The following is a 14649-nucleotide window of genomic DNA, read 5'->3' as shown; positions in this document are numbered from 1 at the left end:
AAAGCCGCAGCCTCTCGGAGGCTCAGCCCAGAGCGGGCCGGGCCGAGGCAGCGCCACCCCCAGCTCCGCGGGCGGGGTGCCGGGCGCTCGCAGGTCGCTGCGGGGCCTCTCCCCAAACCGGCTCACTCACCCTGCCCCATTTCCCTGCCCAGAGCACGGGAGCTCGCAACCTCCTCCGCCGGACGGCCACCCAGAAGTGGCAACAAGGCTCGGTGGCATCGGAGCGAGAGAGGCAGAGGCAGCGAGGTGGAGAGAGAAACGGGGCGGGGGGGTAGGCGGACCGGGACGGAGTTGGAATTTCCTTCTCCCTGGGCTTTTGGGTCTTTGGGTCTTTGGGGTCCGGCTGAGGAAGTCGAACGGAAAGGAAGCTTTCAGCCAGAGTGTTCCTATTCCCACCGCTAGGGCATCGCCTTGGACTGCCCCGCATGCCCTAGCGGGACAGGTAGGGAGGAAGTCAGGGTACCTGCCTTTCTAGGACCCTGCGAAGACCCTACGTGGGGACCCGGCTGCTGCGTCAATTCGGAGACAAACTCGCAAAATGGGACCTACAGCTTGCTCTCCCTAAGTTCTGATCTTCCATTTCCAGGGTGGAGTTTTTGGTTTTGTTTTTTTTTTCCCCCAACCTGACCTCTAAGATTGCTATTCTGTTAAAAAGTGTGCCTGTGACACTGTGATCTGTGTAATCGGTGGCAGGTTTAAGCTTGCCCTCTCGTCAGAGGCTTCTTTCTCACTTTCTTTTCGCTAGTAACAGCTGTGACATGAGGAAGGTACAATTTGTCTAAGAAAAATCTATAAATTAAGAATCGAATGATAGATCCTATTTACCTCTTGGAAGTGAGGAATAAGGGATCACATAAACACAGCTGCATGCTTGTTTGTAAGTTTTAGTTCCCACGTGCATGCTCTGTAGATGATTGTTCACACCTGACAAACAGGTATATTTGCATATCTCTATTATCATGTGTCAATTGTTGTAAGGTACAAGCCAATTTTGATGGGTACAAAAGCTTGCTTTAAAAATAGCGTGAAATTAATTGAGAAATTAACTTTAAACCTCAGTTTAAAAATAAAAAAGTCTCCACAAGTTGTTGTAAACATGTTAGGTGAAACAGTATTCTGTAGGAGACCTGTAATGTGGTTTTAGCATCGAAAAATCTGTGTTAACCACTTCATCCCACTGATATGATAGCATTTGATAGGTGGTAAAAATTAATATTTAATTTAAAATGCTCCTTTAGTTATTCACATCATAGCAACCCAAAAATGCTGAAACTAAGTATCATATTAAATACCTAGCACTATACTATTTGTCCATTATTGCAGTCATTAGTAATTATTTCTTCCCATGTGTAATATATTCCTTTCAGTGTATCTTTACATAGGAAAAAATGTGACTTATTTGGATTACGATATTACAACCATATGAAAAAAGTTGTGTTTTAATATTTTACCTAATACTAATCAAATCAATTCACTTAAATGTGTCTGGCTTTTCGTCTTTAAACAAGTTAAACAATTGTATGAACCAGTTATGACTCTCAATTACTAGTTGCTTGCACAGACAGTAATGCAAATATTGAGTAACAATGAAACTACTTAAAAGTCTGTAACTTTGAATCACAAGATCAACATCAAACTTTAATTAGTTTCAGCTTTAATTTATGACATGCTAGTAATATTAGTGACTCCATTAGTATAATCCGAAGCACAATACACTTTCATAACATTTCATACTACCGAAGGCTTTTTCTGTGCTCATCAATTTTCCTATTCTTCTGGTTTTAGGCATAGGGTAGGATTACCTTCTCCACTCCCCTGAAATTAGGTAAAGTGACATAACTTGTTTTTGTAGATAAATGTGAACAGACATGAAATGTTTCATTTCCTGGTGGAACTACTTATAATGGCCCAGTACATGACTCTATGTTCTCTTCCTTTGCTGTTACAATCATGGAAATGCCTATTAAGAAGAAAGTGGTGTAGGACTGAAGAATCCCGGAATGCTAAGTTATTACCCTGCACAGCTGCCCTAAAACAGAATCTGCATAAGCAAGAAATAAACTTGTGTTGGATTAAGCCACTGAAATATTGGAGTAGCTCGTTGCTCAGCATAACTTAACCTACCTTAGGTGCACAGTAGTCCCCATCCTTCTCTGTGGTTTTGCTTCTGTAGGTCTCCTTACCCATGGCCAATTGCAGCCAGAAAATATTAAATGAAAACATTTCTGAAATAAACAATTCATAAGTTTTAAATTAAACACCATTATGAGTAGCATGATGAAATTTTGGGAATCCAGCTTCAACCCACCCCTGACATGAATCATCCCTTTGTCAGCATTTTCAGGCTGGATGTACTTCCCACCCATTAGCCACATAGTAGCCATCAAGGGTTATCAGATTGTCACAGTGTGGCAGTGCTTGTGTTCAAGTAACCCTTATTTTATTTAATAGTGTCCACAAACCATGCAAGTAAAATATCAAGTAAAAGTTCTATAAAAGAACAATGATGCTGGAAATTCTGATATGCCAAAGGAAAGCCGTTAAGTGCTTTCTTTAAATGAGAAGGCTTGTACATATTGGACAAAACATTATATGAGGTCTGTCCAGAAAAAGCCCACCATTGCTAATATAAGAGAATGGTTTCCATGACATTGATGTCACCTGGCAGCCAAGAAGAGTGGACTGGAATGCACATGCATGAACAATGACAGCTTCACTGTATTGATCAGTGGGGGTGGTAGACACTGTTGAGTGAGCATGTGTGTTATGTGGCCATGGCATTCGAAATGACTGAGCAAGTAAAGCAATGAATCTGCATTCAATTTTGTGTTCAGCTTGAACATTCCTCCATGGAAACCATTCAAAGGATTCAGCAGGCCACAACTGTGGGCAACTGATGACTGGCAGCTTTGTCATGACATTTGCCGACTCATGAATCACATCTCTTGCAGAGTTTTTTGGTGAAACATCAAATCACCCAGGTGATTCAGCACCCCTACAGCTCAGATTTGGCCCCCTGCAATTTCTGGCTTTTCCCAAAACTAAAATCTCTTTGAGAGGGAAGAGATTTCATACTATCAATGAAATTCAGGAAAATATGATGTGGTAGCTGATGGTGATTAGGAGAACTGCATGAGGTGCCAAAATGCGTACTGTGAAGGGGACTGAGGTATCATTGTCCTATGAACAATGTTTCTTGTATCTTCTTCAATAAATGCCTTTTTAAAATAATCTGTGGCTGGATACTTTCAGGACAGACCCCTGTGTATAGTTTGGTTCTATCTTTGGTTTCAGGCATCCACTCGAGGTCATGGAATGTATCCCCTGTGTATAAGGAGGACTCTAGCGTGACCATAACAGCTTTAACTGCTGAATTCCCTGACTGCGTAGGAACTGTTTGCAACAATCAGTGACCTTTTATTTGTAATATTACTGAAGCATGGTTTTGCATTTTGCAAGCATAAGGCTATTTTCCTCTTTCCATATTTTGATTTGGATTAAGCATTTCCTCATAGTTTCAGGCATGATTCTTAAGCAGGTTATAAAATTTGCAATCTGTCAATGCTATAGAACAAGCTTATCTATTGCTAACACTATTTTAACACCCAAGAGTTTCCTTCCAATTCTTCCTCAAATATCTCACTTTTTAAAAAAACATTGTTAGAGGAAGTTGAAGAATTTAACAAGTTGGTGGAGCATTCTAATGGTAGTTTTGGAATCCAATTCTTCCATATGTGGGTTCTGTGTTTCAACTGAAATTTGTTACGGGAATCTAGCAAGAAACAATAAATTACCTAGTTATTTCAACATTAACAAGTCTTTAAATTTCAAAGTCAAGCCAATTCAATGAAGTTAGCCATTTTACAATTACCATGGTTTTATTTATGGGAATTCATAATCCCATATTTGAAGGAAAAGTTGAGGAAAAAATTGTGATTTTGTAATTTATTTTTAGTTTCTTCATCAGTAAGCTAGTGAGAAATTAGTGTGATATTCTAAGTTGCAAGGCTTGATTGTACAATATATAAAAAATTCTTACTGTAACAAATACATATCACATGATGTTAATTCTGAAAAACAGTGGGAGGTTGTTTGCAGAAACCATTCATTACCTTACTAGAAAACTGAGAAGTATGAATAGGATTGTCAGGTTTCATAAATAAAAATACAGCATACCCACTCAAATTTGAATTTCAGATAAACAATGAATACTTCTTTGACTTATGTGCATGCAGATTTAATTGTGCTAAATATTATTTGTTGTCTATATGAAATTCAAATTCAGCTGGGCATCCTGTATTTTATCTGGCAACCCCACACATGGAGGTATCACAATTCTTTTTAAAGGGCGTGCTGCTAACTATATGCTGGTATAGAAATAGAACCTGAACAATTAAGAGTTTACAGATTACTCCTATGAGAAATTAAGTTCTATAGTAGCGTGTTTTAGAAAAACAAAATAGCCATGTTTCATAATCATAATTTCATAAAAAACTGAAAACTGTCTAACCATGTAAAATGAAAACTTTGAATTTATTGACTCTAGTTACCAATCTCTGAATTACTTTATTCTCTCAGTATTTGAAAAGTACCCACATTTAAAAATTAGCTTCTTGCCCTGGCTGATGTGGCTCAGAGGACTGAGCGCTGGCCTGTGAACCAAAAGGTCACCAGTTTGATTCCCACCACTGCACTTGCCTGGGTTGCAGGTCAGGGCCCCAGTAGGGGATGTGCGAGAGGCAACCACACATCGATGTTTCTCTCCCTCCCTTTCTCACTCCCTTCCCTTCTCTCTAACAATAAATAAATAAAATCTTAAAAAATCAGCTTCTCTCTTTTTTATTTTTGCTGGAACATGAGTAGGTCATCAGTGTTAGCCAGAACTTAATAGCAGCTATTCCTCAAGGCATATTTTCCAAATATTTTCAATGAATAATTAAAGTCATTTTTAAATCTTAGCTAAGAAAAAAAATAAGAATTAGAGTCCTTTGGAATCACCTTGTAGCTTTAACTTGATCTAAACTTGATGTTGCAGACTGCTGTCACTAACTTCATGTTTTCAGCACTACAGCTACCTTTCTTCATTTTTCTTTGTTACTTAAATAAATTCAACACTTTAACACTGAAGTGTTAGCATATTAACCAATCTCAGTTGCAGAGTGGGAGATGGGGGGTCCCTTAGGGGGCTTCCTGGAAACTGAGGCAGGGCCCTTGGATTGGCCTTACCTAGTGAGGTCACCTAAGCTCTGAGGCTACTCCATTTCTAATTTATTTTATGTAAACGTTCAAAATTATCAACATAAAGTTGGTAATAATATCTTATTTGTCTAGTCTCTAAGAAAGCTACAATAAGCCCTGGCCACTGTATTCAGTTGGCGGGGCGGTCGGTGTCCTGCAAAGCAGAACGTTGCCAGTTCAAAACCCAGTCAGGGCTAATGCCTAGGTCATGGATTCCGCCCCCACTCAGGGAGTTTATGAGAGGCAACTGTTTGTTGTTTCTCTCTCACGTTGGTGTTTTTCTCCCTCTCTTTCTTCCTCCCTTCTCCAGTAAATAAATAAATAAATGGCTAGAGAAACAAGTAAATAAATAAATGTGGAGACTTCAGCACTATTCTTCCACTAGTTTGTGTGTCCTTGGGGTAATCTGATAATAAATTTGAGCTGCACTTTATTTATCTTTAAAATAAGAATCATGATGCCTTCACTTGGACTTACCAGCCTATTTCAAGAATTAATTACATCTTAAACATATGTAGAGCTCTTTGCCCCCTTAAAAATAAATATATAACGAATATCAAACATGCTATTACTACAACATCAGTAAGAGACTCTCTCTTTATGGCTTGCCAGAAGACACCGAGGCATGTGCCCCGACCAGAATCAAACCAGAAACTTTTCACTTCCCTGCATATCACCCACTGAGCCACACCAGTCAGGGCAGTCTCCACATTCTTAGTAAAGAACACACTATGTTAGCTTACCTCAATCAAGCATTATTTTTAAATTACTTAAAGAATATAGCATTATTTTCAGCTATTTTAATATTGGATTAAGGTTATTATAATTAATAGTTAATGACTATAAAAACAGAGTAAAAATGTATTGAACTATTTTTCAAATTTCTCTCAATCAATTATATCAGAATGGCATTACCCAAAAGTACTATTTTATAGGAAAAGTATAATATGCAAATAACTTAAACACTTAATTCTTAAAATAGATTCAAAACCAACTATATACTTTGAAATCCTTTAAGAAAGAATAACCGGGTAGATTGTTGTTTTAAAGACTACCAATGTATCAAAATGTTGCTTACGTTTGTCATATTTGTCTTCAGAACTGAATGGCACATTTAGAGGGACAGTATTTTTCTATAATTATTTTAACTCAAATTGACTAAAGCTATCTTTACTGTGTAAAAGCTCATAGGTGATGGCATTAAGTGACTAGTGCTCTTGCGGAGGGTCGGTTACTAAATGTAGATGCAGAAGCTGCAAAAACATTAGCAGCTGGACGATGAATGAGGACATTTACAGGATCTGGTAACTTTTTATGTCATTAGTATTATACATTTTGTTTTATTTAGCATTTCATTGTATTTATATGTTTTAGTATTATCATACTGCCTTTTTATATTTAGTACTATACATTTCCTATTTATGTATAAGTATTATTTATTTATATTGACTATTTAGACACTTGATAAAATACATTCATAAAATTATTATCCAGACCTAAATAAAATATACAATTTGGTATTTAGTGAATGCCTGCTTTAATGAAAAGCACCTTGACCGATAATTCTGTCAAGATTCAAACACAATCTTGACAAAAGCTCTGAAAGGTCACTGTTCAAATCTCCATTTGGACTCTCGGAGAAGTAAGATGCCATTCCTGAACAGAGCAGCAGAGAGAATATTTAAATATAAACCAAAGTGTTTAATCTGTGATTGGCCACTAATTATGCTAATAAAATCTTGCTTAAAGCGGAGGTTAAAGAAGTATCTAGACAGGCTCACAGTTATGGAATTTAATAATTCTGTGACATTTCCAGAATTTGCTCTTTATCAATGGCTGAGAATTTCATAGCTGAATCAGCAGCGTAGTCACTTGGTGTTCATGTTAAAAATATTGATTCTTAGTCTTCCAATCATCTCCCACTTTGCCCCTTCAGCCTAACCATAAAGTACAACTTAAAATATGAGAACTTCAGAGATAAGCCATAATTTTTTAAAAAAATCTTTTATCACCCCTCATTTGTCTCTGCTGATATAGTAATTGAGGGATTATACCAAATAACTGTGAGATTCCTAACTGTAGATACACCTACTTAAGGATGTCAATATTCCCATTGCTTAACACAGATTTTAGTATGCATAAGCCCCATTAGACAGTTATTGAATTGACAAAGTGAAAAAAAAAAGATAAAACAAGGTTCCTGCCTTCTAGCAACTTTGTTTCTTTCCTAGGCACCGTGAGACACACACATGAAACTACAGCAGGACACAGATATATCCGGAAAGGTGAGCGGTGGCTCAGAAAGCAAGAGTTCTAGAAGTTCTGAGTTGAGATAAAGGCAGATCCAAAAGCACCCCTAACTGTGGAAGCAGCTTAGCCTAATGCGTAGAGATAGAAGTGAGCTCTCAATTTGAGAGACAAGATGGACCCGATGTAAAGGGACTGGGCACTTGTTAGAAGGCTTTTGTTGTTAGATAACCAAAGAATGAAATGATGTCAAAAATGAGAGAGAACTTTAAAGGCAAGGGTGGGATGTGTATATCGTATGAAAGGCCAAGTTTATTTTATAAGTGATAATTTTTAAAATCTGTAACAGTGAATATTCAGAAGACAGCCACGACAATTACACATATACTCAACAGAGGGCAAAGAGGTATGGCTAGCTTCCCAAAGCAGGCTTTTGGAGATAGTGAGATAGAGTGAAATAATGTTTTTTTTTTTTTTACACCTGTGTGCACTAATGGTTAGAAGGGGTATGATAAAGTTCAGAATAATATCATTTCTAATGACATTTTATGGCTATGTATGACTTTGTTGAAATGGGGGAAAAAAGCATTCTTTAAAGTGCCTTAACATAAAAGTTGATGTGCTCTGCAATGTTTTTGNATAGTGAGATAGAGTGAAATAATGTTGTTTTTTTTTTTTACACCTGTGTGCACTAATGGTTAGAAGGGGTATGATAAAGTTCAGAATAATATCATTTCTAATGACATTTTATGGCTATGTATGACTTTGTTGAAATGGGGGAAAAAAGCATTCTTTAAAGTGCCTTAACATAAAAGTTGATGTGCTCTGCAATGTTTTTGAATTTCACAATCAGGGTTTTTCTTCATCTCAATGTCTCTTCCAATGCTAGCATCCATTTGCCTCTCATCTCTGGATCACCGCTGACTGCTGCCTAAGCAAACTAAATGATCCTCAGAAGGCACAAAGTCATGTATGCTTTACCATGGGATATTAAAAACTTGCCATGTAGACTCTGCAAAGGTTTTCTCTTTTGAAATTGAAATGAACTTGAGGTTAATACAAGCAGTAGCCTGTATGTATCAGTATCTGACTCAAGTTTATATATTTATGATTCCTATGGGGAAAACATTTAGGAAAAAGAGCAAGCCCGTTTTCACAACACCTTATCATATTGGAAAAATCTGAAAACATAATGGAGAATTTTTGGTTATGACATTTCCATTTAAGTTCAAATAATTTCGCAAGCTGTGACTCTCTTAAACAACTCAGACTCATCCTCCTTGGCCAGCTCTGTGCTTGAAGATTAGGGCTACACTCAGAGAACTCAGCGGGGGGAGAAACACGGGGTGCTTCAAAGAGCTACATCTAGAAACAGTTCTGATGTAACCATGAAGAATACAATGCATAATGAATTGTAGTAGATAGTGTCATCCGACGCTGGGGAGGACAAGACTAAAAAAAATTATTTGAATCTTCCAACTTGGCTTTTTTGCAGTCACTTTTTAAGCAGTCCTTTGAATTTCTTCAAACAATTTCCAGTCATCTATCTTCTGCAAAGAAGCCAAGAAAATAATAGCGTCACCCTTAAAAAATGAAATAACCAGTGTTTACTAGCAAAATGACTTTATCCAGTAACAGAAGAGAATTGTAATTTAAGACAAGCAAGCTATAGCAAAACTGTAGGCAAGGCTAGAGAACAAAAGAAAGGAGCTTTCTTTTATTCATAAAACGGGCAAGTTGGGATGGGCTGTTATAAACAAAGCGTCTTTTGGAAGAAACTGGGAATTCAGAGTATAGTGGCTTCCTTGTGGCTGAGTCGGGGCTTCTCATTGGTTGGATCTGTTGCTAGGTAAGGAGACAATCTTCCTTTCACTTGCTACAGTTTTTATCTGTTGGAGTCTGCAAGGTGCTGTATGTATAGTACATGAGAGCTCCTCCTTCACAGATTCCTGACTTCATTTTAAATGAGGTTTCCTTTATTCATTTTCACAACAGCAATTAAATAACATACGGTGAGTTAGATTTACTACATTCTTGGCACTACATAAAGCACTTTGTAGACATTATTTAATATTTAAAAAGGAGTATGGTTAATATTGTAAGATAATACCATTGTTTGAATGACTAGGAAACTCATAATCTCCACTGTAAAAAGCACTTCAGAATATTGTAGTGTGATAAAAATTAGCCAGTGGTATCTCTTTCACAAATGTAAGGTGGGTAGTACAGCACTATCATAGGCTCTTATTAGAAAATGCGCCCTGGCTGATGTAGCTCAGTGGATTGAACGCGGGCCTGCGAACCAGAGGATCGTGGTTCGATTCCCAGTCAGGGCACATGCCTGGGTTGCAGGCCAGTTCCCTGCAGGCCAACTCCCAGCAGGGGACGCACGAAAGGCAACCATACATTGATGTTTCTCTCCCTCTCTCCTTCCCCTCTAAAGATAAATAAATAAATAAATAAAATCTTTTAAAAAAAAAAGAAAATGCTGTTGATTTTCTATATACATAGTAATATTGATTCATATTTCATATCGAAGGAAAGAAGGCCAAGGCCCATGACTGACGAACAAAGGACAGATCCTTCATTCTCTTTCTCATTTATGTTTTACTCCTGTTCAAATATATTTTTATCAAATATCCATCATTGCTTTTATATAAAATATTTAAATAAAGGAAGCTTTGGTCAGCCAAAATAGAAACAAATGAGATTTATTCTTTTCCAACTTCCTATGAAACATGTAATTGAATTTTTATTGTGTAATTCCGGGCTCAGTACCTCAGATGAGTTCTATAGTTATCTTTTTTTTTTAACAGGATATGCCCCACCCCTTTATTGTGGGTTAAGTTTTAAGATTATTCAAAACAATTTCACAGAGGTCTCTATTTGTATTGATTTATTACCAAAATCACTGATCTTTATTGGAGAGAGGACTAGTTCTTTTCAAGTATCTTGTAAAACTTTTTTAGAGGTTTTCTTGGTTTCTATTTTCAAGAATTCTAAATTCCATCCACAAATCTCAATATTGGATCTTTCCAAATATAGGAAATTGTGTTACTTTGTTTTGTAGCTATATTTAAATATTGCTTTCTAATTTTTATTTTTCTCAATGAGGAAATGTGTAATCATTCTTTTCATTAAAAAAGTAACATTCATTCAACAAAAAGTACATAAGTGACTACACTTATACAAGTATTTTATACAGAAATGAGGCTCTGGCTGGTGTAGCTCAGTGGATTGAGCGTGGGCCTGTGAAGCAAAGGGTTGCGGTTCGATTCCCAGTTTGAGCACATGCCTGGGTTGTAGGCCAGTTCCCAGTGGGGGACACATAAGAGGCAACCACACATTGATGTTTCTCTCCCTCTCTCCTTCCCTTCCCCTCTCTCTGCAGATAAATAAATAAAATATTTTTAAAAAAGAAATGAGACAAGAGCTTTCCTTTTTTGAGAGAGATTGTGATAGGTTTTCTTGGTGTAGTACTGCAGCACATGAGGTATTTACTTGAGAAAACAAATTTGTGCAAATATTGTTTTAAAGTTACTTATTCATGTAGTAAATAACTATGTAAAACTAACTCCAAAATTCATTATTAAATTAAAAATAAAGTCAAGTTAATCATAAATTCAAGTAGGTGTTTTTAACTATAAAGTTTCTTTAAAGTGTCTTGCTTATGCAAGGTACATGTGAAAATGAGTCATAGTTAAACCGCTATTTGTACCTGTCATTTCTGACTACTGGTACTTAACATAATTACGAGTAATTGTGATTCAGAATGTGAAAAGCTACACAAGTAAAACAGGCCAATTCTGATATATGTCATGTGTAACCAAGACAACTAGCCTTTTGTTTGTCTACTGGTTACAAAAAAATGCTTACTCCATAAATGACTCTCATACAACCAAAGACTACCCTGTAACAATTATCCATGTTTAGTTATTAACTTCATGCAAAAATAGAACTGGAAATTATATTTAGACAAAAGCAGGTACCTAGCTTATACCCACATATAATTACACAGAGAATATAAATGACATAAACATACCTACAACTTTTTAGATGCTTTACCCTTGTTTAAGCTCAATTTTTTTTTCTATCTTATAACAACAAGAACAACAAACAGCATGAGGAGGTGACTTACAGTTTAAATAATTTCTCTCTTAAGACTAGTGGGCGGTAATTGTGCAGTTGCATAGAAAGATGAAATCATCAACAATTCACCGAAACAAAAATAGCCAGTGGTACTGGGGAACTGTCTTTCAGATCAGATGTCTTAAAAGTTCATCATGCATCTCAGGTTTTTTTTAAAGTTAAATATTGCATATTTATGTAAAAATACATATAAAATAGGCCTGATAGCAATAGGAGTTAATCACTCTGGCATAAGTATGATGTCCCCTGGAGTGCTCTGCCCGTTCTCTATGACCCCAGACCTGGCCCTTGACAGGGTAGAAATCTTCCTGTACTAGGACACAAAAGAGGTAGAGATTCTGTATTCCTAAGAATCCACTCCTTCTCAACTTTCTTCTTGTTAGTGTCCCTCTATCAGTTGCATTCCAATTTCCTTCAGCTATGGGAGATGGCTATTTAATCCCCTTTAGACTAGAAAGGAGTCAAAATGTGTTCTGTGTAACTTATGAAATTTCTCAATGCAAAGATAACATTTGCATATTTTCTTTTCATGGCATTCCATAAGAGTCTTTTTATGTTTTAAATTTTATTATTTGGGGTAGGAGGAAGGGAGAAAGAGAAACACCTGTTTGTTAATCTACTCATTCATGAATTCATGGGTTGATTCTTGTATGTACCCTGATCAGGGATAGAACCCTCAACCTTGGCATATCGGAACAACACTCTAACTGAGATACCTGGCCAGAGCCTACACAGGAATCTTTGTTGAGTTCTTTCCCCCCACCCCCAGACTTTTTCTCTTATATTTCTCCCTTAATTAGGGCTTGCACTCATAAGTGAAATCTAAAAGATTTATGTATCTTCAGTGTGCAAGTTACAAATAAAATGTTGGTCAGACTTCAGAGTCTTATTTTTATTTTATTTTTTAATAAATTTATTTGTTTGTTTGTTTGTTTGTTTGTTTTTAGAGAGAGGGGAAGGGCGGAAGAAAGAGAGGGAAACATCAGTGTGCAAAAGATACATCTTGTTTTCTCCCGCATGCCCACAGCTGGGGACCTGGCCCACAGCTCAGGCAGGTGCCCTGGCTGGGAATCGAACTGGCCACCTTTCAGTTCACAGTCCAGCACTCAGTCCACTGCGCCACACCAGGCAGAGCTAGAATCTTATCTTTAAACCTGAACTTTTTATCCCCTTAAATAACATGTCCTGACTGGGAACAGGTGGGTTCTCTTCCTGTTTGTACTCTGAGGTACCACATATTTCTAAATGATGAAGATCAAGTACAGTTAAAATACAATTTTATGTCTTCTTGGCTCCCACTACTACTGAGGTCAAGAAGACAAGGATGAGTAGGCCAGAAAGAGAAGACTCCTCTTTAAAACTCAAATATATCAAAATGTTAACAGCCACTATTTTTGTTTGATATTTTTCACTGTGTTTTTCTTAAGCAATGGCATTCTTCTCCTTTTGTAGCCTGTGCATGACATTGATTACATCATACTTTTCCAGACACCATACTTGTCTGAAGACTGAGATTATATCTTAATTTGCTTTGTGTAGTCTACATAAATCTAAGTAATGTTTACATTTCAAATATTTTTTATGAACTGAATTAAATCTCTGCCAACCCACCCCAGCCCACCTGGAGGGAAATCCATTACCACCCAAATGTTGGGTTACCCCCATGCCTCCACCCATTGGTTGAAGCACAATGTATGAATTTAAGCAACCCAAGAAAGTTAGAGAAGAGCCCATCCCTGGCTTCCCTTGCTCAGTGATGTTCCTGTAACTCCTTTCTGCTCAGGCTTCTTTGATTTGTCCTGAGGGAAGTGTTTCCTCAGTGTGATCCAGGAGATAGGCCCACAGGTTCTTCCCACTGTTAGCAAGTCTGATGCACTATCAGTTCCCAAGGGCTTCCTCCGGAAAACCTTTACGTATTATTTCATCATATTCATGAGTGACTCCTAGGCTCCTGCCACCTGAAAAAAAAATCCCAGCCCTTCTTCTCAGTCTAGGTAACAACGGGTGTGGGCTACGGGTGTGGGCTACTCATCTACTTCAACTCAGTGTACACGCCCTTCCCTTTATTGAACAACCCCATTTAAATATCTGAAAGGCATAGCCTTCCAGAACAAAGTAACAGCATCTTCTCCCCACCTACCTCAGTAAGATCATGAAGAACCTAGGAACATTTCTTATAAGAGAGAAGGTGAAAATAAATGTATCTGTTCTGCTGATGAGCATTTTTAAGACGAAAGACATAAATTTTATTAATATTTATCCTATTTTATTTTAAGCACTTTCACCATTGTTTGGCCGACAGTTAAAGCATTGCTGCTAAATGAGTGAAAATATCTTTGCCAAGTTTATTTTTCTCATCTATGGGCTCAATCTTAATACTAGGTCCATATTTTGGATTTTGTTACATGCCTTTTGAATAAACTTATCTACTTCCATGAATTCAACTAGCTTCTGTTTTTAATGGTTTTACCAATTTTATACCTCCATCTATAATAATTTAAATTATTTGATATATTAGATATTTTAATTATGACAGTTCACAAGTTGAAATCTGAGTTCATCACTGTTTTCACATTTTTTCTATTACCAATAAATCATTGTCTTTTGAATAGCATAGATATCCAGCATTTGAAATCCATGTCTTCATTTCTCCTTCCAATCTCTTATCAACTTATGCTGACTCCTTTCAATTCTCAGAAACACTTTAAGCTTTCAGTCCTTAAGTCTATTGCTATTTGGTTCACATCACCTTGTATGTAATGCAAGGTGAACAAATAATTAAAGCTAATATTTAACAAGCATTTACTATTGTAGTAGTAGGGTATGCCTCACCAAAACCAAAGAATTAGGAAAACATGTTCCTCACCTCTCCACCTGGGGTCAGGAAATAAATTTTAGTTATTACAGTGGTCAGGAAACACATTTTAGCATTTTCATTCCCAATAAGGCAGGAGGTCAGCAAGGATTTTTTGATAGCAACTTAACTCCACTGGAAGGATCACTGTGTGCTCTATG

General features: G+C 37.1%; 1 protein-coding gene and 1 long non-coding RNA gene across 5 annotated transcripts in view; one reads left to right on the top strand and one right to left on the bottom strand.

Annotated features, from left to right (window-relative positions):
• Window positions 1–365, bottom strand: part of COBLL1 (cordon-bleu WH2 repeat protein like 1) — a 159876-nt gene extending 159511 nt beyond the window's left edge. For 2 of the 4 annotated variants that reach the window (XM_037044567.1, XM_037044571.1), the window contains exon 1: window positions 131–220. In XM_037044567.1, coding sequence (XP_036900462.1) covers window positions 131–140 — 10 coding nt within the window. In that variant the 5' untranslated portion in view covers window positions 141–220. Of the gene's footprint in view, window positions 1–130 lie in introns of all 4 variants that reach the window. The other 2 variants (XM_037044569.1, XM_037044570.1) reach the window with 2 other exon arrangements.
• LOC118985768 (uncharacterized) overlaps window positions 1–14649 on the top strand; it is a 32993-nt gene that overhangs the window by 1730 nt on the left and 16614 nt on the right. The gene's annotated exons all lie outside the window — the stretch shown is intronic.

The sequence above is a fragment of the Sturnira hondurensis genome, unplaced genomic scaffold (genome assembly GCF_014824575.4).
Source record: "Sturnira hondurensis isolate 20B ecotype Veracruz unplaced genomic scaffold, ASM1482457v3 Scaffold0004136, whole genome shotgun sequence".
NCBI classification, from domain to species: Eukaryota; Metazoa; Chordata; class Mammalia; order Chiroptera; family Phyllostomidae; genus Sturnira; species Sturnira hondurensis.
Note: the sequence above shows the minus strand (reverse complement) of the source record. Positions and strands in the feature narration are given on the sequence as shown.